Consider the following 25,269-nt stretch of genomic DNA (forward strand, 5'->3'; position numbering starts at 1 on the left):
ATGAGGCCTCGGTAGGAGGTAAGTTTTCGGCTGAAGGAAGAACCGCGAGCTCGGTTTCAGCTGAAACCGAGACACTCGCGTTGGCTTAACCCGGTTTCCGAAACCGCGGACCCAAGTGTCGGGCCTTTTCCTTGCGCTTTTTAGATATTTGCGTAGTCGGAGGATCCAACGGCATAATGTAAGCAAAATCTGAGCGAAAAACTCCTCAGCAAATTCCGACCCTAAGCGTCCGTCCGGTTAAAAGAAGCACAGGCTAGACAAGCTGCTACGTCGTGGTCTGGGCCTAAACAAGGTAAGCAGTAAGAGTGGAAATCTTTATGAGGTATTTGTTTCCCACAAGTTAAACAGTTATTCACTTTTTCTGACATCGGCTGAGGCAAGAAAGAGTCCCCGGGGTACTTAGCTTTTAGAAGTCTTCGGTAGTAGAAGTATTCGGAGTAGTAATCTCTGGTTCTGACCGACCGGCACTTGCGAACAGCTTCTGCTTCGCGGCAAGAAAGACTGGGGAAAATGGCGTCGGCTGATGCCTTTATACCCGAAGAACTGCAGCTATGATGTCGGGTGAAGTGCGACACCAGCTGAGGCCAGATCCACACTTTGGAATCCGGCCGACCGAAGGGCTGCCTGACGACAGGACAACCCATTTGTGAGGACTGCAGATGCATCCTTGAAGGACATCCTGGACTGCAGCAGGGTGTACACTCGAACATCTACATTTATGGTAGGTACAAAACTGTACTATGTTCATCGTGTTACCCTGCTGCAGTCATCACACTTGGGTAGAATCCCAAAGCTAAGGATGGGAGGTGGAGTCAAACAGGGTTAGAGGAGGCTAGAAGGCCCTGCAGAACTGCAGTGGTGAAGCCAGCTCTAGTCTTACAGTAAAGTGGTAAGTAGTAGTGTTTGGTGAAGGTGTGTACTGAACTCCAAGTTGCAGCTTCCAAAATATCCTTGGTTGGCACCCCCCTGAGGAAGGCTGTAGATGTAGCTGCTGCCCTGGTAGAGTGGGGCCTTATGGTAGCAGGAACTGGTTTTCCATGATGGGTGTAGCAAAAACGAATGCAATGTCCTATCCATTTGGAAATGGTCTGTTTTGATATAGCCTTCCCTTGTGAAGCTGCAGCATAGGATACAAAGAGCTGGTCAGATTTTCTGAAAACCTTAGTTTTATCCAAGTAGTAATGTAGTTGCCTGTAAATGTCCAAGGAGTGCAGGAGTCTTTCTCCTTTGTTCTGTGGCTTTGGAAAGAAGGTGGGTAAGTGGATGGTTTGATTTAGAGCCACACTGGATACCACCTTAGGCATAAATATGGGATTAGTTCGTAGAGAAACTCTGTCATGATGGAAAATGAGGAAAGGCTCTACTGCCATTAGTGCCTGAAGCTCTGAGACTCTTCTGGCTGAAGTTATTGCTAGCAGCAGGGCAGTCTTCCATGATATAAACTTTAGGTCAGCAGAGAAAACTGGTTCAAAAGGAGGTAGCGTAAGTTTTTCCAGAACAAAGTTGAGGTCCCAGGTTGGTGCAGGTGCTCTCCTGGGGGGCCTAATGTTTTCGGCCCCTCTGAGAAACTGCCTTAGAAGTGGATGTGAAAATAAGGGAGGATCCGTGTTGTAGTGGGCTGAAATAGCTGAGGCGTGGAATTTAATAGATGAAAAAGAAAGTCCTTTGTGCAACATTCTCAGTAGAATCTGAGGTATGTGAGGCTGAAGGGTATTTTGGCATTTAGCTTGGTTCCAGGCGCAAAACCTTTTCCATTTGTCCGAGTAGGCCTTCCTGGTGCTGGGCCTCCTAGCTTCCAGAATAACATCCATAACTGCTTGAGGAAGAGGAGCTGGCTGGTTGCTTAGGTGATTTGCCATGCAGCCAAATTTAAGATTTTGAGCTGGCTGTGTAGAATCTGTTTGTCTTGCTGTGTGAGCAAATGAGCAATTTGTGGTAAAATCCAAGGTGGGCCCTATGCCATATTCCTTAGTAGTGGGTACCAGTGCTGGCGTGGCCTGTCTGGGGCTATGAGTATCATTCTGGGTCTCTCCTTCCTGACTTTCAGCAGCACCTTTGTGAGAAGAGGCAATGGAGGGAAGGCATATACTGTCAGGTTTTTCTAACTGAATGAGAGGCGTCCACTTTCCAAGCTTGATGGTGAAGCATCCTTGTACAAAATTTTGTTAGCTGATAGTTTTGGGGGCTGGCAAACAGGTCTATGTCTGGGTGGCCCCATTTTTGAGTTATCATTTCCGAACTTGTGGATCCAGTTTCCACTCGTGAGATCCATGATGTTTCTGCTGAGGTCGTCTGCCAATGTGTTCTTTTTTCCTGGCAGGAATTGAGCTTGTAGCTGAACTTGGTAAGCCAGTGCTGTGTTCCACAAGGTCATTGCTTGCCTGCATAGAGGGTAGGAGTGTGTACCCCCTTGTTTGTTTATGTACCACATTACTGTGGTGTTGTCCGTCCTTATTGTAAGCTGTCCTGGATGCAAGAGGTTCTTGAAGGCTGTCAGGGCATTCTGTACAGCTAGCATTTCTTTTTGATTGATGTGCAGATTCCTTTGACCTGCAGTCCATATGCCTTGAACGCACTTTCCTGCCATGTGTGCCTCCCAGGCATAGTCCGATGCATCTGTTGTCATAGTTTGCCTGGCTGGGGGCAAGGTGAGAGGCTGACCCTTGTTGAGGTGACATGCCTGTGACCACCATAGAAACTCTTGTTGAAGGCAGGGAATGAGAGATATCATTGTGTCCAAGCTGTGGCTGTGTTGAGACCATACGCTTTTTAGGTACCACTGTAATTTCCTCATATGCAGCTTTGCAAATGGTATTAGTAGTATGCAAGATGCCATGAAGCCCAAGGCCTGCAGAATTTTTCTTGCAGGGAGTTGGGTCTTTGTTGCCATTGTTTTGAAATATTGAGTCAGTTGTAGTTGTTTGTCTGGCATCAGATAAGCCATCTGGACCGTTGTATTCAAGCTGGCACTCAGGAATGTCATATTTTGTGAGGGTACTAGTTTTGATTTCTTTTCGTTTACTGTGTACCCTAGGCAACTTAGAAGTTGTTTTACAAAAAACAGATGTTGTAACAAGATGTCCTTGCTTTCTGCTTGGATGAGGCAGTCGTCCAGGTATGGGTATATTTGAATTCCTCTGTCTGCAGTATGCAATTACTGGTGCCAGTCATTTTGTGAAAACCCTGGGCGCAGTGGATAAGCCAAAGGGCAGTGCAGAGAATTGTTAATGGGTTGAACCTGCAATGAAACAGAGGTATCTTCTGCAATTTTGTCTGATAGGGACATGTAGGTATGCCTCCTTGAGGTCCAATGTTACTAGCCATGCTTTCTTGCCCAACATGGGAAGAAGCTGCTGTAGTGTTAGCATCTTGAATTTGGGTACTTGTAAGAAGGTGTATAGAATTGAAAAGGTCCAGAATTGGTCTCCAAGCTTTGTCCTTTCTGGGGACTAGCAAGAGTCTTGAGTAAAATCCTTGGCCTTGCTCCCGTGTAGGTACCAGCTGAATGGCTCTCATGTCCATGAGAGCTGTAATTTGTTTTTGTGCCTCTGCCCATTGATTTTGTGGCAGGTTTGGCATTCCTCTTTTCATTGGCAAGGTGTGAAAATGGAACCTGTATCCTTGTGAAATAATGTCTAGGATCCATTTGTCCTTTGTGACGATGCGCCAGTTGCCTGAAAAAAGTGCTAATTTTCCTCCCAAGGGAGCTGCCAAGAGAGTTTTGCTTGGCCATATGAGGTTTAAGTCATTGTGTTTGCCTTCTAGTAGTTTGGGGCCTGTCTTCTCCTCCCTTCTGTGTTGCAGTGCAACATTGTCGAGGTTTGTAGTGGGTTTGTGGTTGTCCTCTGCCTCTTGGGTGTCTGTATTTACCCCTCTCTGAGGTCTGTCAGTAGCTGGAAAGGACCAATTTTTTGTTGGCCAATTTCTGCTGAAGTGAGGGGGCTGAACCTGTAAGAAATCTTTAACCGTCTGCATAGATTTTGCCTTATCCTCCATTTTCTTTAAGACTTCTTCTGCTTTAACTCCAAATAGAACATCCTGCTGTAAGGGAGCATCTAGGCTTTGCTTTAACATGATCAGGCAGAGTTTGTTCCTTTAACCAAGCATGCCTCCGTATAACAGACCCAGTAACAGCTGCTCTACAGGAAGCTTCCAAGGAATCAAATCCACATTAAGTATGTTTGCCCACCTGTTCAGTTGCATGCAACAGACCCTGCATTTCCTTCAATTCAGACTGTTGAGGGTGTGTGCTCATCTTTTGTTTTATTTGAGACATTAGAAATTGCTGGTATTTTAGCATGTGAAATTGACAATTTAGTGCTGTCATAGCTATAGTGGCCGAGGTGTAAACCTTTTTCCCCCACCTGTCTAGTGCTCTGGAGTCCCTTTCAGAGGGTACAGGATTTTTTTCCAAAGAAGCCTTAGCCCCTTTGGGACCCTGGGAGATAGTCTCTGGGTCAGCAACAGGGTTTTTATAAAGGAATTTGTGGGAGTCAGGTACTCTATAATATCTGTCTGGTTTGGCTGGAGCAGGAGGCAGAGAATCTGGATTTAAACTAGATTCTAAGTAAACATCATCCACATTGTCTAAAACACGGGGGATAGCAAGTGGTCTGTGCTGGGGGAGTAAAAGAAACTCTCTGAGCCTTTTCTTTGAGTCAGAGTAGTCCTGACCTTCCCAGTGAAAATGTTCCCTCATAGTATGTAAAGTTTCCCCAAAAGAGTGTCTTCAGGGGGAGAAGCTGAGGGAATGGAATCCTCAGCATCAGAATCTTCATAAGGGGGGAAAGGAGTAATCTTGTTCCTCAGAGGAGCCTGAGGAAATAGACACTTGATCAGAGGAGGCATAATCTTCCTCTTGTCTAGGCCAAACAATAACTCTCTAAGGAAGAATAGTTCAAAATCTCAGCTACGACATCTTCTGGTAAATTCTGTGAATGTAACCAAACAAATATTTGCATTACTGATCCAATAGCAGCTGCTATGGCTACATCAGAAGAGTCATAAGAACACTTGAAAGTTCTTGAGAGTTCTTGGTTACTTGATAAACAGAAGCTATTAAGGAAATCAGAGATACTTTAATCTCTGAATAAGGGAGGTTAACATTTAACTTTCTCATATTTTCAAAAGAAGCACGTATGTATTTGCACATACAAGCCATACAATTCAGAGTTCTAAAGTATAAAGTAGAAGAATGCACTTTCTTCCTTACCTATTAAAAACTGTTCCAACCTTTGTCAGAAGGCACATGGTTATTCACAATGTGCTTATCGGCACATTGGTTTTGCCAAAGAAATAACTGCATGGTCTGATTTGAGATTAGAAAATTGGTATTTCTGGGTCTGAGAAACCCTGTAGAATCTTTCACATCTTTAGGCAGGGGGTTGAAAAGCATCATCCTAAGCTGGAAGCATAGTAGGAACAGCTAGAATAAATCATGATATTTTAGCTGGGATATTGGAATTTTACACTTTTCTCACTGAAACATTTTTTTCATTCTGGCTATAGTTTTCAGAAGAAGAAAACTTTGGGAGCAGGGTTGCCAGACGTCCCTATTTGAGTGGGACTGTCCCGAGATCAGCAGCCCTATCCTGAGTCCTGCAATCCCTGTTAAAATCCTGGCAAAACACCTTCCGCTTTGTGATTTTTGATTGGCTCGTATACCGGCATATGGGCCAATCATAAATCGCAAAGTGGAGCCACTTCTGTTCAATGTGAAACAGTGGACTGTTCACATTGACCAGAACAGGGTCTGCTGTGTGATTTTTGATTGGCTCGTATATCAGCATATGGGCCAATCATAAATCACAGAGGCCACTTCTGTTCAATGAGAAACTACGGGCTGTTCCGCATTGAACAGAAGAGGCTCTGATGTGCGATTTTTGATTGGCTCATATATCGGCATGTTTAATGTGGAATAACAGGCAGTTCCGCATTAAAGACCTCTTTTTTTTTTTTTTTTTTTTTGTCCCTACCTGTCCATTTAGAAATCTGGCAATCTTGAATGGGGGGAGGTGGAATCTGAAGAAAAATTGTCTTTAGAATTGGATTCACCTTCCTGGTGCATAAAACATTAATACATCGCCAGTGAAACTTCTGCCCTTCGGACAGGGAATCCTAAGACAGAGGGGGAAATATTTTTCTTTCAAAACTCGGTAAAAAGGAATCAGAACTTAGAGAATTAAAAACTTGAAATAAGCCCTTAGCAAAACTCAGCCAACCCTTTCCATCCATCCATCCTCAGTGAAACAGGAGAAGAAATATGCCAGACTTTGTTTTTTTTTTCTAGGAGACTCTATAGAAAATGACAGATACAAGGATGGGAATCTTCCCTGAGAATCAGGTACTTTAGATCAGCTTTGCAGCAAAGAATCTTCCGGTCCATCCAAAGAGACTGTCAAGAGTGATTCTCCCTTGCATGAGGAGGATAATACAGTGGTCTCAGTGGATCTGCCTAACTCCCATCCCTTAGTTTCTTGAAGAACAATGCCAGCGGGATCAAGGGTAGAATATGAGCAGTCCGAGGTACCTGATTTGGCCACAACAGAGTCACTCACTGGTGGCTGGGCAGTAAGGAAACCAGCCTGACTACTAAAGCTTCCAAAAAGCTTTCTTCATTTTGTGGATGGGTGGGGGAGGGGGAACAGCCCGAAGCCTGCTCCATGGTTTAACTGAAATAAGTTTCTGATAGGCAGTAACAAATCCTGGAAAAGTCTGGAATCCTCCCAGACAGGAATTTTACAATTTTTAGAGAACAATTTTAGTGACAATCCCCAAAGCACTAGTCTAAACTACTATCTGTATTTTTTTCACACAAAAATACTTAATTTTTATACACATTTTGATTTTAAAACAGTTTTCCCCTATCAGTTAAAATTAACTATACATTTTTTTTTGAACTATGTTTTTAGTGACAATCACAAAAAACACATCTACTAGCTTAGAAATAATAAAGGTATTTATCTACCTATCCTTTGAGAAGGGCAAGCCAACTGATCACTCGAAGCCTGCAGGAAGAGTCCCTTTCAATGGTAAAAAAAAGTTCTGGAGCTCTAACCGCTGGCTTTCTACAGCGCTCCTTTAGCCCTTCAGTGGTTAGGGTACATGGAATGTATCGTGAAGCTTTGGATGCTGGCTAGTTGCCATATCCTTGGCTGGAGATAACCCATAACTTTGACTACTGCAACAGTGATCTAATGATGAATGTCACTTATTCTGTGCCAGTTTCTTTCACTGTCATTCAATTAATTTTATACTTAATTCTCTAATAAAAGCATAGGATTGACTAGCTTGGACTTAACTGGAGTTCAAACAGGGCACTATAAAAGTTTCACTGGTGGATTGAATACATTAACACAGTTCTCAATAATTATGATGATCTCTTTAAAGGAATGAGTCAAACCCACTGCTGCTAGTAAATAATTTCAGGTTGTCATCTGACACCTTCTTTTGAATTCCCAGAATCTCTAGGTAGCTGGCAGACATCACCAAGTGCAGCAATGTAGCTGAAGTCTGAGAAATTGCCTTGAAATTAACTGTTGTGCAAAGCTCTACATGTTCATGTATGGTGAATAGGCATCTTACATGTAAGAATTCTTTATTGCCTACAACCCAGCTAGCACTTTTTACTCTTCAAAAGAAGTTTCACTTGAGATCTCAAAGCTCAAGTCCAAGACAAAGTGGCATCTACAATTATACTGTGTCACTATTAATAAATCTACTGAGATGTTTAAAAGAACATCAAGAAAGTCCATATTAACAGATTAAAAAGGTTTTCAACAAACATACAATGTAAAGAAGCATTAGAACTGCTCAACATATTTTGGACATACGTGTCTGTAAATGGATTTGTAGTGCTCCAAATACCTAGAGCACTGCACTATGTGAAAAGTTACTGACTGGTTAAACTGTGGTGACTGTACAAAAAAAGAGCACAAACTGCAAAAAAATACTCAGTACATTAATACAGGTAAACATTTTCAATAAAGTATATTCTGAATTATTTTGTTTGAAAATTTAAACTTCTATTTTTTCCCAGCATTCCGAAAGGAAACAAGTAACTACATTACAAAAAATGGCAAAATGATTGCCACTACTATAAATAAAACATGCAGGTGAACCGGGCAAGCTGATATTACAAAGCACATTCAGAATGTACATTAGTGCAGAATTACTGCACATGTAAGAATTCATAACACCCATTTACCTGATAGATGTTAAAGTCAGCAAGCCTAATCACAAAAGAACTGGACATCAGTTTTGTCTTTGGCGGATGAACTGGAGGAGGAGGAAGTGGTGGTCTGAATGTTTGATCTTTTCCTGTACAAAGTAAAACAAAATAAGACGATGAACAAAATGCATATGCTTTTGATAACTTTGTTATGTACTTACCATAACTTTAGATGTTTGGGATCCATCTCGCCTACATTCTGTACTGATGGGTTCGGAGCCGATCTTCGGCTCCGACTTGGCACGCTATACTATAGAGCGAAGTCTCTAATTGGCTGAGCTATTCTATATCCCAGGATGCACCACCACCAATTCCCCAGATCTTGTTTGTTCGCACACATGCACCCACACATGCACTGCTGATATAACATTGCCAGATGTTTCAAGATGAAACGGTCGAACTTGAACCATCCGGTCTCTTCTGATCTCCAAGGCAGGGGGAAGGAGGGTGGGTATTAGGAATGTAGGCGAGATGGATCCCAAACATCTAAAGTTATGGTAAGTACATAACTAAAAGATGTTATGTGATCCTATCTCGCCTACATTCTGTACTGATGGGACAGCGTCCCTAGCACCTGATTCCTGGGTGGCTCACTGGAAAACACTCCTGAGAACTGTGGAACCAAAGGAAGCTCGCCCCCGAGATGCCACATCCAATTTGTAATGAGAAATAAAGGTGTGAGGAGAGGACCAGGTAGCCGCAGCACAAATGTCACTAATGGCAAGCTTAGAATGAAATGCTGTTGAAGTAGCCATAGCCCTTGTAGAATGAGCTTTCACAGTGGTTGTAAGCTCTCTATTAGAAAGAAAATAAATATGACTGATACAGTCTCTGATCTACTTGGCAATAGTGACCTTCGTGATGGCTTTGCCCAATTTATTGTCTGAAAAGGACACAAACAACTGATCTGTTTTCCGTGTTTGGTGCGTCCTATCTAAGTAGAAACGCAATTGTCTGTGGACATCCAATGAGTGGAAGATATATTCTGCTCTGTCTGAGTAATTGAGGAAGAAAACTGGAAGTTCCAAAGACTGTTGAAGACAGAAACTAGAACAAACTTTGGGAAGAAAAGATGGATTAGGCCTAAGGGATACTCTATCCTTATGAAAAACCAAGTACGGCGATTTGACACATAGGGCTTGAAGTTCCGAAACTCTTCTGGCTGATGTAATTGCCACCAAAAAAGCAGTCTTCCAGGAAAGAAATTTCAAGTCAGAAGTTGCTGCCGGTTCGAAGGGGGAAGAGGTCAAGGCACCTAATACGAAATTGAGATCCCATGGTGGAGCAGGATGAGAAACTGGAGGACGTAGCAGCCCAGCACCTTTCATAAAGGCTTTACACAACTTATTGCTCATCAAAGGTGGGTCTATACTTTCATGAAAATTAGAAATAGCTGCTAATTGAACCTTAATGGTGGAGACCGAAGAACCTTGATTGAAATAGGGAAGCTAATAATTTCAAAACGTCCGCCACCGGGGCAGTAATGGGATCTATTCCCCGGAGTTGGGCCCAAATGGCGAATCTCTTCCATTTACTATTATACATCTTCTTAGTCGAATTCTTGTGGGCCGAGGACAAGATATGTATAACTTCTGAGTCCAAAACTTGGTTCCTGACTATAGTCGGAAGTGGAGGAGCCAAGCTGTTAACTTCAGTGAGTGAAGGGACTGGTGAAGCTGTCCCGACTGGTGGATCAAGAGATCTGGAACCTGGTCCGTCCATTGCGTATTTCCGAAGAAATGGCAGCCAGACTTGACGAGGCCAGTATGGGGCAACTAAAATCATCTTGCACTGGCAAGTGAATCGCCTTCTGGATCACCCTGGGGAGAAGGGAAACCGGTGGAAAGGCGTACAGTAAGCTGGTGGGCCAAGTTCGGACTAGGGCATCCTTGGGAAACCCCCCCGGAACCGGGGTAAGAGAAAAGAACTGTGGACATTTCGTGTTGAGGGGAGTTGCAAAGAGGTCGCAACAAGGAGTTCCCCATCTTCTGAAGATCTGAGATGCTACTCTGTCGTTCAGAGACCACTCGTGCTGGGAGAGAATGGTTCTGCTCAGTCTGTCGGCTATCGCATTGGATCTCCCCGGAATGTGTGTTGCTACCAAGGAATGGTTGGTTGCAACAGCCCAATTCCATACTTTCATGGCCTCTCTGCAAAGAGGGTAGGACCTGGTCCCTCCCTGCTTGTTCAGGTACCAGACTACAGACATGTTGTCGGACTGAATGGCAATCAAACCCTGGGGGAGGTAGCTGTGTAGTGCTTGAAGCGATAGAAGTACTGCCCTCATTTCCAGTATGTTGATGTGTAGGGAACTCTCGTCGGGGTGCCACTCGCCTTGGACTGACCTGCCCAGGTAATGTCCCCCCCACCCCGTCTGGGAGGCGTCCGTAGTCAAGGTGGCCACTGGAGGAGGAGGAATGAAGGGTCGCCCCTGATCCAGGTTGGAGGAGAGAAGCCACCAACGGAGGTCCTGTTTGCACGTCTCCATGATTATAATGTGGTGACTGAGAGGAAGTTCCTGAACGACCACTGGACCGACAGATGCCACTGGAGAATCCTCATGTGCAATCTTGCTAAGGGCACCAGGAGAACGGTAGCCGACATGGAACCCAGCAGTTGTAGTACCATCCTTGCTGGGGCTCGTCGTTTGAGGAGCAACGCTCGGACTTGAGATTGTAATGTTTCTATTCTCTCTGTAGGAAGATAGACCCGCATTTGCTTTGAGTCTATCTCTACCCCGATAAACCGTATATGCTGAGATGGCAGCAACACAGACTTTGCCCAATTGAAGGTGATTCCTAGGGAGGTGCCTAGAGATATCGTGGCTGCTAGATTCTGTAATAGTAGATGCCTGGAGGTGGCAGTTAGGAGCCAGTCATCTAGATACGGAAACACCTGAAATCCTAGACTTCTCAGGTGAGCAGTCACCACCGCCAAACATTTGGTGAACACCCTGGGGGCTGTGGTGAGACCAAAGGGCAGTGCGCAGAACTGGAAATGACTGTCTCCCAGGCTGAAGCGCAGATGTCTCCTGGATGCCTGATCTACGAGAATGTGATAATAGGCGCCCTTGAGATCTATGGAGCACATCCAAACACCTTTCTCCAGTAGCGGAAGAATGGATTGTAAGGTGACCATACGGAACTTGGACTTCTTGACTGATCGATTTAGGTTGCTGAGAACCAAAATGGGCCTCAAGTCCCCGGTCTTTTTTGGCACCAAAAAGAATTTTGAGTAAGTCCCTAATCCGGTCTAGTCAACGGGGACCGGTTGGATGACTCCTTTTTGAAGCAGCTTTGAAATTTCGATGGCTGCAATATCCCGTTGACTGGGTGGCAGGTCCGGGATTTTCCTGGTTAGCGGGGGGGGGGGGTGCGAAAAGGGGATGACGTAACCTCCGGCGATGATTCGGAGCACCCATCGGTCCTGAGTGATACTCTCCCAGGCCTTTAGGTGCCTCGGAAAATGACCCCCGACTGGCTCTGGAGCTGCGCAGTCGGGCAATCCTTCAGGGATGCTGAAAGGTTGAAGAGCCACGAAAGGACTCACGGTCTCCAGTGTTGCGGGGGCCTCTGCTGCCTCTGGGACGGCGTCTTCCTGAAAAATTTCCCCCTCCTCTGCCTCTAGAAGGGGGATCATCCTGCTGTGAGGGGTAATTCTTCTGAGATTTACGGAACCACATTTTCCCTCCTCTTTTAGCCTTGGGATAAGGCCGAAAGGGAGAGGAAAACCGTGCCCCTACGGCAGTCAAAGTCTTACCCTCTTGTTCACAGCGGGTCAAGGTGTCCTTTACCTTGGGTCCAAACAAAGAGGACCCATCAAAGGGAGCGTCGGCAAAGGAAGACTTGAAGGCCTCCGCAAAATGACATAGGCGGAGCCAGGCTTGTCTCCGTAGAGCAACACTGCACTGCCGCTTACGCCTCGGCTGCATATGAAATGAGCCTCATGGACGAGTTCGAAATCGACGATAGAGTAGCCAACTGAGAGATAACCGTCTGGGCCAACTGCTCAGGTAGGTTACCAGAGAGGGTATCTGAAAGTTCCTTGATCAGGTCCCTCTGAAGTCTAGTGAAGTGCGTCAGATAGTTCAGAGACCTTAAAGTAAAGGCCGCTGAAGTAAGGGTGCGCTTCCGCATCGTCCATGCTCCTAGACTCCTTATTAGGAGGATGGACGGACGTCGAAGCCTCTGCTACATCTTGTTGGGTAGCAGATGCCACCATCAGAGTATCTACAGCCACACCCTTGGTGAGAAATTCCTTTTCCGGGGACGCTGACAACAATTTGTTAGGGCGAGCAGGCACCGGTTCCACAGAATCTGGATGTTCCCACGCCCTTCGAGAGATCAACTCTAGGAGCTCATCGAAGGGCGGAGACACCCAGGAAGCGGAGGGCTGAGCCCCGAAGGCCTTGAGGAACACCGACTCGTCAGAGGAAGGGGATTTGGTCTGCCAGCCGCCTCATTGTTTGAGGACTTCCAGGATGTCCTCAAAGGAGACATCATCCGATGTCGACTTGGGGGACCCTTCCGCATCATCAAGATCGGTGTACGAGGTGAGAGACTCGTCAGGGGAGTCGACGTGCTTCCTCTTGCACTGTTTCTTATTTGGGGGTTCCTCCAAAGACTCTTCAGAGGGACCTCCAGGAAGAGGGGGACCCCCCAATGGGGGTGACCTCAGGCCCCAGGGCTCCGCTGTCTTGAGACAGGGGGACTAGAAAGGAACCAGTCTCCGTGCCTAGGGAAGATTTGGCCAAAGCACTCCTCATGGCTCTAAAGGCTGGACCCTCAGAATCCTGGGAAGGTCCAACCCCCAAAGCCATAACAGCAGACAGCACTCCCGCAGCCGACGCACCGAGAGAGGGGCTCGGAACAGAAAACATCGGTCCCGAAGCATCACCCCCGGGGCCGACCGAAGAGGTCCGTGTACCGAACTCCGACCCGAAGGCCAGAGTAGGAGTAAGGGTCGGAGCCGACCCGGACACCTCCATCGGCTCCACCAGCACTGACTCCAACGGTGCCGAGGCTGTTGGAGGAGGAACCAAGGCTAAAGGGTGGACCATCGGCTCTGAAGCCGACTGGGCTGGAGCCGAAACTAACTTTTGGAAGACTGGAGACGGAAACAGCCTTTGGAGCACCCTGTCAATGTCCGAATCTGACATCTTGGAAGACCGGGAGGAGATCGAACGGGTCCGAGTAGACTTCTCCACCGGCTCCGAAGGACTGGGAGACCGGCTCCGAATTGTCTCGATCAAAATCGGTGCCGAAGGAGACTCCATTGTAATTTCCCTCAGTGCCGAAGAGGTCTTTGGCGCCGAAGGGGAAGAGTCTGAGCAGACAACTCTCATCGGCTCCGAAATCAGCGGAGCCGATGAAGGTGACCCGCCTCTCGAAGCTCCAGCCATCGGCTCCGAAGCCAGAGGAGTCTAGGCTGGAGGCATCGAGGCAAACCGTTCCGCCCTCTGCTCCGAAGTCCGTGGAGCCGATGGAGAAGCCTGCCGAGATTTCTTGGTGGTCGGTTCCGACGGACTGGTCGGAGCCGACTATTTCTTTTTCTTTGAGGGAGTAGAAGAGGAAGATAAGGCCTCTTCAAAAGTAGGTTTGATAAGTCCTTTTAGTATCAATTTATTTTTCCTCTTTTGGAGGACTCGAGAGGAAAAAGCGTGACACGCTACAAGACTCCTGAAGGTGTTTGGGTCCTAAACAGTACACGCATAGGGAGTGATCGTCCGTTATGGACATCTTGTAGCTGCATCTAGTGCATTTTTTAAACCCTGAGGGTCTGTGCTCTTTTGACATAATGTCAAACAGTTAGAAAAACACAGGAAAAAAATGAATCTAACCCAGAACAATTTCACTTTACAGTAAAATAGAAGTTAACAAACGGGTCACACAACAGGAGGACCAAGAACCCTCTAACTAAAAACGGGTACTTGACCACCTCACGAAACGCACACAAAAAGGCTTACTCATGCACAAGGGGAAGGCCCCTCTAACTTAAACGGAAACCTTACTCTGAAATACAATTTTTACCACAAAAATAATCAGAAAACTCACTCACACACAATGATAGCCGTTAAAACAGCTTTTGGTTAAATTTAAGAAAATTCCTGACAGAAAATTCTTATAAAGAAAGCACTTAGCTCAGCCAAGCTCGAGACCACATCTTTGCTTTGTAAGCGGCAAACGAGATCTGGGGAATTGGTGGTGGTGCATCCTGGGATATAGAATAGCTCAGCCAATTAGAGACTTCGCTCTATAGTATAGCGTGCCGAGTCGGAGCCGAGGATCGGCTCCGAACCCATCAGTACAGAATGTAGGCGAGATAGGATCACATAACATCTGGTTTAACTACTGTTGAGGACCCTAGCTTCATAAGTTAATGGCTGGATTTGTCACCAGTCACAGTCTAGCCAAAAATATACTTGATAACCCCATATCGGGGGACATTTTTCTCACATTCTGATGGATATTGTGAAGTCCTTGTGCTTCAAGCCTGCCACTTCCTTTTTGCTGCTTCAACAGTTTATATCATGTTGCTTACTACTGCTGGTGAAAATTCTGACGTTTGCATGACTAGTAAGCTTTCAAAATTACCATCTAGCAGTCAAACTACAAGCCAAGACCAACGCTAGCACTGCATTTACTGCATAAGGGAAAGGTATGATATAAAGAAAAAAAAAACATAAGTTATAACTTTCAATCCTGTTACTCAAGGACTCATTAGGCATAAACCTTTTGTCCTGCTTTACACCATAAAGAATGAACCAGAGAGAGGGTCAAACACAGCCTCCGGTACAGGCTGAAGCTTCCCTGTTAGGAGGAATGTTCAGGAAGCAGGTCATAGTCTAATAAGTCAAAGGTAAATTCAAAATTAAACTGTCCTCCCCCATTTCTACTGGTGCCAAGTTTGATTTTGGCTAGCAAAAGCCTAGACATTTACCAGTCTTTCATTTTAGTGGAAGATTAAGGGACCAAGGGAAGCACACACATTGGCTTCCACCTTTTGTGTGTGGACTTAAAAGGATAGTGGTGCTGCCCATCCCATAGAATTCTGAAACCTCTCATGTCCATTTGGGTCAGCTGTTCCTGGCTGAGAAAGGTCCACTGGGTCATCCCATTTCTGGGCTTACATCTAAGGGCTTAGATATCAGTCCAGTGCTTGATGGTTAATGGGGGCTAGAGTCACAAGTAAAGCAGCCCAGTCTTTGGAAATAGATTCTGATTTCAGGAACAGAAATGGTGCAGGCCTCTCACTTGGCACACATCCACTTCTGCCTGATGCTCCATTAAACACACTGGATCTACATCACTTGACATGAAGCATGTCTCAGCCACAATCTTCCTTTTATAAGATATTATGGTAACTCATATCCATGGGTACTGGGAGGAACAAAGAGCGTCCCATTCAGCCTCTTTAAGGAGTTTGAAGATTTAAAGGCCACTGTCTCTAAGACATACAAGGACAATGAGTTTATCCATCTCTCTTCATTCCCTCCAAATGGCTGTTCTTTTGTGAAGGCCATAAGGAACACCATGGAATAACCTCAAAACCCCTATCTCATTCTCAAGAAATGTTTCATATAGTGCCCAGGGAAAAAAAAAGAATATCTGGATCATCCATTCTATGCAGTTGATCACCATGGATTTATTTACTTCCATTTGTTTACTGGGATAGTCGAATGAGCAAAAAAACAATTTTCAAAGAGGCCCTGGGAGAAAAGCTCCACAGTTTACAAAACAAATGCAACAGTATATTAAAACATAAACAGAACTAAACATTTTAAAGATAAGATGGAAAAAAAGAAGTTATGTACTCACCATAACATTCCATGTTTGTTGTCCAGTATCTCACCTTCATTCTTGCTGGTTGGGTTTGGAGCCAAATCTCAACTCTGACTCAAGAGCTTCTACTGGCTCGAGGTTATAACCTATCCTATGGTGCTTAGCGGCTCTTCCCCAGATCTCGTTTGAGGGAGAGAGCTCCCTATGATATGATTAACATACAGAAAGAGAAAATATATGAAATATATTGGTTATAAAGGTAAAAGGAAGGCAAGATGAGAATCGGACCATATTTGCCAATATTAAAAATTCCTCTAGCTCCTCCAGGAGGGTGATGGCAGGGTGGGATGCAAGAATGAAGGCAAGATACTGGACAATAAAAACATGGAACGTTATGGTGAGTACATAACTTCTTTATGCTATGTTGTCCTATCTTGCCTTCATTCTTGCTGGTTGGGAGTCCCCAGCACCTTTCTCTTGGGTGGCTCAAGGGAATAAACTCTTCAGGACAGTGGAACCAAAGAATGTCCTGTTCCAGGAGGCCACATCTACTTTGTAATGAGAGATAAAGATGTGAGGACTGACCCATGTAGCAGCAGCACACATTGAATCCAATGGAAGTCTGGATTGAAAGGCAAAGGAAGTAGTCACCGCTCTAATTGAATGTCCTTTCACTTTCCCTGGCGGTTCTTTATTACGAGATTGATAAACATATTTTATAGTCTCAGTAAGCCATTTGGACAAAGTAACTTCTGAGACTGCCCAGCCTTTTTTTGTTTCTGAATAGGACACAAACAATTGATCTGATTTTCTGAAATCTTTTGTCCTGTGTAAATAAAAGTGCAGTTGTCTATGTACATCCGATTGGTGAAGCTTATATTCTGCCTTGTTGCTATAATTAGGAAAAAAAACACAGGCAATTCTATAGATTGTACAGTCTTTTGGTAAAGAGGAGGGATTTGTTCTGAGGGAAACTCTATCGTTGTGGAAGATAAAATAGGGAGGACGGAAGAATAAGGCCTGCAACTCTAAAACCCTCTTAGCTGAGGTAACTGCTGTTAGAGAGTTTTCCAGGATAAAAATTTTAAAGAACAAGAGGATGCTGGTTCAAAGGGGGGAAGAAACAACGCTGATAATACTAAATATAGATCCCATGGGGAGGAGGTTCTCTTACAGGAGGTCTTAACAGGAAAGTACCCCTGAGGAAGGCCTTGCATAACTTGTGGGACATTGCATTGGATCCGAGTTTCCCCACATGATAATTAAATATAGTGGCTAGCTGAACTCGAATACTTGTCAGCGCTGCTCCTTGACAAAAAATTTCATTCAGGAATTTCAAAATTGCAGGTACAGAGGCTGTAAAAGGATCTATGTGTTTTTTGTCTGCCCAACAAGAGAACCTCTTCCATTTGCTTGCGTAAAGTTTCCTAGTTGTCTTTTTGTGTGAGGAGACCAAAATGTGGCATACTGCAGGGGATAATTTTGGAAGCCTGGTTAAGATTGGAAGTGGAGAAACCAAGCTGTCAGCTTGAGGCTCTGAAGGGCAGAATGGAGGGTTCCTGACTGATGCGTCAGAAGATCCAGCACTGGGTCCAGGATCCACGGGTCATCCTGAAGGTGGGGCCAAAGGAAAGGGAACCAAATCTGATGAGGCCAATATGGCGCAATGAGAATTAACCTGCGACTCAACGACTTGGCTTTCTGAATAACTTATGGAATCAAAGGAAACGGGGGGAAAAGCATATAAAGTCGTCCCGGGGACCAATCTTGGATGAGTGCATCCCTCGGTGACTCTCCCGGAGGGGAAAAGAGGGCAAAGTAGTTGCTGAATTTGGCATTGAAAGGAGTGGCATAAAGGTCGCAGCAAGACTCGCCCATTTGTGAAAAATTCGATTTGCAACTTCCTGATTCAGGGACCACTCATGAGGCATGAGGATAGCTCTGCTTAGCCTGTCTGCTATAACGTTGGATTTCCTCAGGATGTGCATTGCCGTCAGAAAGCGTTGAGAAGATATCGCCCATTGCCAAACTCTCTGGGCCTCTTGACATAGGTGATAGGATCTGGTTCCCCCGTGTTTGTTGACGTACCATACCACTGACATATTGTCTGTCTGAATTGCAATAGTCTCAGTGGGAAGAGACTTCTGAAATGCTTGCAATACCAGAAGCACAGCCCTCATCTCTAGGACATAGATGTGCAAATGGTACTCGTGATCTTTCCAAACCCATTGGACCGTCTGTCTCAGATAATGCCCCCCAACCTATCTGGAACATGTCCATGGTTACTGTAGTGATGGGTTGGGGAAATACAAATGGTCTGCCCATTGTTACCTGAGTGGACTGGATCCATCTTGTGAGACATGGGTAACTCCTGTATGGACCACTGAACGAAGAGTAGCCACTGCAATATTCGCATGTGAAGTCATGCCAGGGAAACTAGAGATATTGTTGCTGCCATACAGCCTAGGACCTTGAGGACAAATCTTGCCTGTACTTTTTTCTTGTTGATCAAGATGAGCACTTGACTGTGTAACATTTGAATCCTTTCTTGAGGCAGTTTTGCCAACATGTCATTTGTGTTCAAATCTGCACTTATAAGGGTAATACACTGTGATGGCAACAAGGCAGATTTTTCTGCATTTATAGTAACGCCTAGTTTTGAAAATAGATGGATGGTGTAGTCCTTGGGTTTGATTAGTAGCTGCTTGGTGGTGGCAGTTAGTAGCCAGTCTAAGTATGGAAACACCTGGAATCCTTGATGTCTGAGATGAGCTGTGACTACTGCCATGCATTTGGTAAACACTCTGGGGGCTGTGGTGAGTCCAAAGGGCAGAGCTCTGAACTGGTAATGACTGGCTCCCAGCCGGAAGCATAGAAATCTTCTGAAGCACCTGCTCATCTTTATGTGGTAGTACGGGTCCTGAAGATCTAACAAGCACATCCAATTGTCTTGTCCCAGAAAAGGGAGTATAGACTGCAGTGTTACCATCTGGAACTTTGACTTCTTAACTGACTTGTTTAGTCTGCTGAGATCCAATATGGGTCTCCAGTCCCCTGACTTTTTTGGAACTAAAAAGAACCTTGAGTAAATTCCGGATCCTAGCTGGTTTGCGGAGACTTCTTGGATGACACTTTTTTTCTAGCAACGTTTGAATTTCTAGTGTTGCTTGATCCTTTTGACCGGGTGGAATGTCTGTGATAAACTTTGATGGATGAGGTGAACAGTGAAAGGGAATGTTGTAACCCCTGGATATAATGGACTTTACCCATTTGTCTTGAGTCAAATTCAGCCAGGCTTCTGGGTACAGCGATAGCCTCCTCCTGAGGTGGATAGTAGGGCCTCCTTTCAGGTGAGCTGGAAGGACCGACTAGAGAAAGTATCTCTTTTACCCTGGTTCTGTGGTCTACCATTGTTATTTCCTCTCTACCCCTGGGGGAAGGATCACCAAGAGTGTCAGATAAGGCAACTTTGGACTTCCGGAACCACATCTTTCCACTCTTCTGACCTTTAGAGTAGGGTCTGGTAGGGGCGGTAAAATGGACGCCAACAGCAGACAGGGTCTTACTATCTTGTTGGCTCATGGTGAGAGTCTCTTTCACTTTTGTCCCGAAAAAGGACGAGCCATCAAAGGGTCAGCAATGAAAGAAGATCTGAAGGGTTCAGCAAACTTGCAAAGGCGCATCCAGGAATGTCTCCGAAGAGCTAACCCTGTACCTGCTGCCCTGCTCGCTCCATCGGTTGCACAGTAAATAAGGTGCATGGAGGAGTTAGTGATGGAGGTTAAGGTTGCAAGCTGAGAATTAATCTTATCCGATAAATTCTGGGCTGTAGCACCTTTATCTCCCAGCTCTTTTAGGAGATCCCTCAAGTCTGGTGAAATGTGATAAATAATTCAGCGACCGCAAGGTAAAGGCCAATGAAGAGAAAGTACGCTTCCCGTACCTGTCCATCGTGCGAGACTCCTTATTCGGTGAATGGACAGATGCAGAAGTTTCAGCTAACTCCTCCTTTGTGGCCACAGCCACCCCCATTGCATCATAACTCCCTTAGTTAGATACTGTCTGTCCTCTGGGGCTGTAATAAATTTATTTGGTCTCTGCGGAACGGGGTCCATTGATTCTGAAGAGTCCTACACCTTCCGACTCACTACACCCAGGAGAGGGTCGAAAGGTGGAGATACCCAAGAGGTGGAGGGGCAAAAGCCTAATGCCTCCAGGTATACAGACTCGTCTTCAGAAGGGGAAAGGGACTTCCAGCCGCCCCTCTGCTTATGGATCTCCAAGATGTCTGAAAGAGAGACATCCTCAGAGGCCGACCATGGGGACCCTTCTGAATCCTCCAAGTCAGAATCAGAAGTGACAGACTCACGGGAGTCTACGTGCTTCCGCTTACACTCTCTCTTCTGAGGGACCTCCTCGGGGGGGGGGGGGGTGTTCTGGGGAGATATTGGAAGAGGAGGTTCCACCCATTGGAGTTTCCTGGGGCACTGACTCTCTACTCTGGAGGTGATGGAGGGATGATGAAGAGGTGGACACTGGCCCTTTTTGGGAAGAGAGTCTGGAGCCGAAGGTGGAGCAGACTCAGTCCAGAGCACATTCCGCATCACCTCAAAGGCACTGCGATCCTGGGCCGACAGACTCCGATCCCGAGGGACCGGAAGATCTCTCCGGCACAGAGGGTGGCAGCTCTAAGGCTGATGTGGCAGCCAAACTCACCCGAGCCAAAGCACCGAGTGGGAGAGCCCGTTCCGACATGGGTCTGACTCAACTCCCCCCCCGGAGCCGACCAGGAAGTGTCAACCCCCAGATCCCTCGATGGAAGACATTGATGAGATTGGAGCAGACGTTGGAGCCAAGATATCAGAAGTGATTACTGGCTCGGCCGGCTCCAGCACAACGACTTCCATACTCTCTGGCTCCGAACTCATCCTAGTCAGAGGTGGAGGAATCTACGTTATCTGAGGTACGGTTGTCGACTCCATGATTTGATGGGCTGGGCTTGAAAGAATTTCAGCTAGGGCCTGGGTCCAGAGCAACCTCTTCACGACCCGCTCCACATCATCGTCTGATAACCTGGAGGATCGAGAGGACTGGCTTGACGATTTCTGGCTACCTGCCACAGACTGTAATAAAGGAGACTGCAGCACTGAATGAACAGGTTCCAAGGATGGTGACCGACTCCTTTTTCGGCTCCGCAATGGTTCCGAGGAGACAGATTGAACTGAGGAAGGACCAGATTTGTCAGAACCGATAACTTTTGGATCCGAGGATGCTGTATCTTTGAAACTGCTTGATGGCTCAAACACAGGAGTTGACAAAGCAGCCTTTTTAGACTTATCCAGTTTTGAGGTCTGATTATGTTCTTCAACTTTCAACAAGCCCCTTAAAATGAGCTTATTTTTCCTGTCCTATAAGACCAGTGCACTGAAGCTATGACAAAAGGAGCAGGAGTCTTGGAGATGGACTGGCCTAGACAGTACACACAACTTGTGTGTCCGTCTGTTATAGACATTTTCTGAGTGCATGAATCACACTTTTTAAATCCAGATTGTTTGTGCTCCTTAACAGATTCTTTAGACATGTTTACCTGTGAAAGAAACTAACACAACAGTAAAAAATGGAAAGGATAGGGAGGAGGAGAAGTCTCTAAATTAAACGACAATCTCCTCCAACCTGAGGAGACACCTCTAATTTAAATGGTGACTCCTTAAGGGAGGAAAGAAGGTGAAAGAATCCTCTAACTGAAATGGATTCTTTAACTAGATAAGGGGAAGAGAGAAAAACAAGGCCCAAAAGGACAGCTGCAAGGAAAATATAACCAAGAAGACTACAATCACACAAAAAGGCACTATACTATAATTGGGAATGGTAAACTAAGAAGTAGTAGTAAGTTTTAGGAAAGTTATCCAAAAACATAGTAGAATACTAAATTTTACTAGCCTGAGCCAACAAAGACAATCCCGAAGCTTCAAGTGGCAAACAAGATCTGGGGAACAGCTGCTAAGCAGCATGGGATAGGTTATAGCCTCGAGCCAGTAGAAACTCTCAAGCTTTGGTTTACGGCAGAGTCGGAGCCGAGACTTGGCTCCAAACCCAACCAGCAAGAATGAAGGCGAGATACTGGCTCCAAACCCAACCAGCAAGAATGAAGGCGAGATAGGACAACATAACATTAATAATTACATTTTTATTTCATTATAAATACAAGAGGGAGAGTTGCTGGTAGTAAAGGATAACAGATGATGGTAAGAATGAGTGAACAGCATTTTTGTTTTTGCTATACTTGATACAGATAGACCTAGTTAAGGAAAGATTAGTATTATGGGATTTCAAGTACAACCACAATGCCAATTTGTGGCTAAATAGCTTTCAACAAAATTACAAATTAAAATCCTATCATATTTGGCTTCATTTCTTATGTTTAAAGGTATAGCGTTCCAGAGCTTGGATTCATGAATCGAATAGGACGAGTGTCCACAATGAATGTATGACTTAGTTACCTCAAAACCATTATGGATTTGTGATCTTGCACTTCTGGAATGTATCTGTTAGCAAGAGTGGATATTATAACATTATTTAAGCCAAACACATGTCAAATATTTTGCACAGCCTTTAGTTGTTTAAAAGATAAGAAATTTTCTCGAACTGAAACTTTTTTAAAGATTTACAGTAGTGCATTTTACTATGGACATTTGCTGCATAGCTAACATTTTTTAAAGTTTATTCTAGCTTTTGGATGACTGGCAACAATGGTGCAGCCGTTACCATTGTCACCTCACAGCAATAGGTTCTCCAGTTCAATTCTTGGCTAGAGCACCTTCTGTGTGGAGTCTGCATGTCCTCCCCATGGTCAAGTGAGTTTTAAAGACATGCAGGTAGGTGTGTGTGTGTGTGTGTGTGTGTGTGTGTGTGTGTGTGTGTGTGTGTGTGTGTGTGTGTGTGTGTGTGTGTGTGTATGTGCCTTGTGTGAAGGTTGGGTGCCGGGCTGGCAACTAGACACCGTAAAAACACCACTGCCAATCTGCGGACCGGTGAGCCACTGTGGTGACCCTTAACCGGGAAAAGTCAAAAAACATTGCTTTTCTGCTTTTTTATTCTAGTTTTTGGATGTTGGTTAGAAAAGATAAGTACAACAGGGTAGGTAATAGTAATGTTTGAGGTATATTTATCTGTGCTGTTTCAGATAGTTTAGATTTGAGGAACATACCATTTTTTTGAGTTTTTGAAATGGCATAATCAATATGTTTGTCAAAAACTAATTTTTGGTCAATAACAACTTTGAGGAGTTTAGCATGTGCAACTTGTTCATTTAGAGTACTGCTTTGTGAAGTGATAGCAGTAACGGCATAATCAATATGTTTGTCAAAAGCTAATTTTTGGTCAATAACAACTTTGAGGAGTTTAGCATGTGCAACTTGTTCATTTAGAGTACTGCTTTGTGAAGTGATAGCAGTAACACTTTATCCAAATAAGATTTGCTTTGTTTTAATGGCATTTAAAAGAAATCATAAATGAGTGAGTTATTTACCAGGAAGTGAAAGTCTAACTGACTAAAGCTCAGAAGCTGATCAAGGGAGCTGTCAAAAAAGATGAGGTTGGAAATGTTTGCATACTGTACTAAATCAGCATGGAGTATTACAGTATACAGATCATTGACAAACATACTACAAAGGATGGGGCTAACTATGGAACACCTGAGGTACTAAACTATAGCCAAGGTTCATTTTGGCTAGAATCTAGACATGGAAAGGATGGCATACTTTATCAAATGCTTTTGAAACGTCTAGAAAAATATAAACAGAGAACAGTCTTTTTTTGCAAAGGTTAATAGTGTTAAGGAATGATAGCAGAGCATGTAAGTGCTATAGCCTGGTCAAAATCATTGCTGGGTGATGGACAGCAAGTTGTTGGTTGTAACATGACCGAATAGTGTTTTTGTACATATCAAGTACTTTAGAAAGAGGAGATAAAATGGCAATAGGTCTGTAATCAGAAATTTTATTTATGTGCATCCATTTTGAAGAAGTATTACTTGAAACTGTTTACATAGCTTTGGAACAAAGTTCAGCAATAGATCTACTGATAAGTACAGCAAACCGATAAGTTACAGGTGTTCTGAGGGAAGGTGTTCTGCTGTAAAAAGTTGGCTTTAGCTTCTGTAGTAGTTTGGTTGTTTTCTTGGTTAAATGAGCTAGAGTGCAGGTTAATGTCTGGTGGTTTTGTGATGGAATGTTGTAAGATGGAGTTTACTACATCAGTGAAGTGTTTGTTAAATATACAACCAATGCTTCTTCAGGAAATGGGTTGGATGTGGTTTTCCACCCAGGTAACTGTTCTTATAGTATACCTGAAGTTGGAGAAACTAAGAAACTAGGACGGTTTCAATCACACAATTGAAGCGTGATGGAGGCAAAACGCCAATAAGGAGAGTAGTAACAGCAATGTACAAGCGGTAAAACTTCATCCAAATTTCAGTTACTATGAAAGTACTTTTCAAGGCACACCACCAGCATAAAAATAACTCCTTTATTTACCTAGGTTTCGTTCGCTCCAACGAACTTCATCAGAATACACGCCAAGAACTACGCCAACATGGTTTTAGAATTATGGGAAGAGGAATGTCTATTTATTACTGATGTGTTCAAGAAACATGTGTTGTTCTATCGACGTTTTGTCGATGATGTCTTTTTAACTTGGAATGGGAAGGCTGATGAATTAGAATTGTTTGTGAATGTAATGAACATTATGACACACTATCTTAAGTTCACTCTAAAATATTCTAACACTAAAATGGAATATTTGGATGTGTTTGTAGAAAAAGTACTGGACACCCATGTCAACACTGGTGTGTTTAGAAAAATGAGTTAGAGTAATATCTTACTACATAGACGTAGCATGCATCCCTCACATATTTTTAAGAATATTATAAGAGGGCAATGAATGAGAATTTCTAGATTAAATGCTACAGATGTAGGATATCAAGATGAGTTAGTATACTTTAACAGACTCCTCAACAGAGGATATAATGAAGTAGAAATAGAAAGAGGTTTATCAGACCTTCACAATATTAAAGAAGGTAGAGCTGCCCCATATTATTCTAGTAAAGCAATATCAACTAGCGTAATAAGGAATGAATCTTCCTACATCAAAATTCCCATGTTTTATACGAATGACAATGGGGCCATATTTGACATTATTAATAATCATTGGAAAATACTCACCACCAGCACTGACTTTAAGAACATTGTTGGTGAAAGA

At 44.4% G+C, this 25,269-nt stretch overlaps 1 protein-coding gene across 1 annotated transcript in view; it reads right to left on the bottom strand.

Annotated features, from left to right (window-relative positions):
• The window catches only part of UHRF1BP1L (UHRF1 binding protein 1 like), a 2,202,923-nt gene that overhangs the window by 837,549 nt on the left and 1,340,105 nt on the right, over positions 1 to 25,269 (bottom strand). The window contains exon 11 of the mRNA XM_044087916.1: positions 8,207 to 8,319. Coding sequence (XP_043943851.1) covers positions 8,207 to 8,319 — 113 coding nt within the window. The remainder of the gene's footprint in view (positions 1 to 8,206; positions 8,320 to 25,269) is intronic.

The sequence above is a fragment of the Protopterus annectens genome, chromosome 11.part0, assembly GCF_019279795.1.
Source record: "Protopterus annectens isolate FY-2018-M chromosome 11.part0, PAN1.0, whole genome shotgun sequence".
Lineage (NCBI taxonomy): Eukaryota > Metazoa > Chordata > Ceratodontiformes > Protopteridae > Protopterus > Protopterus annectens.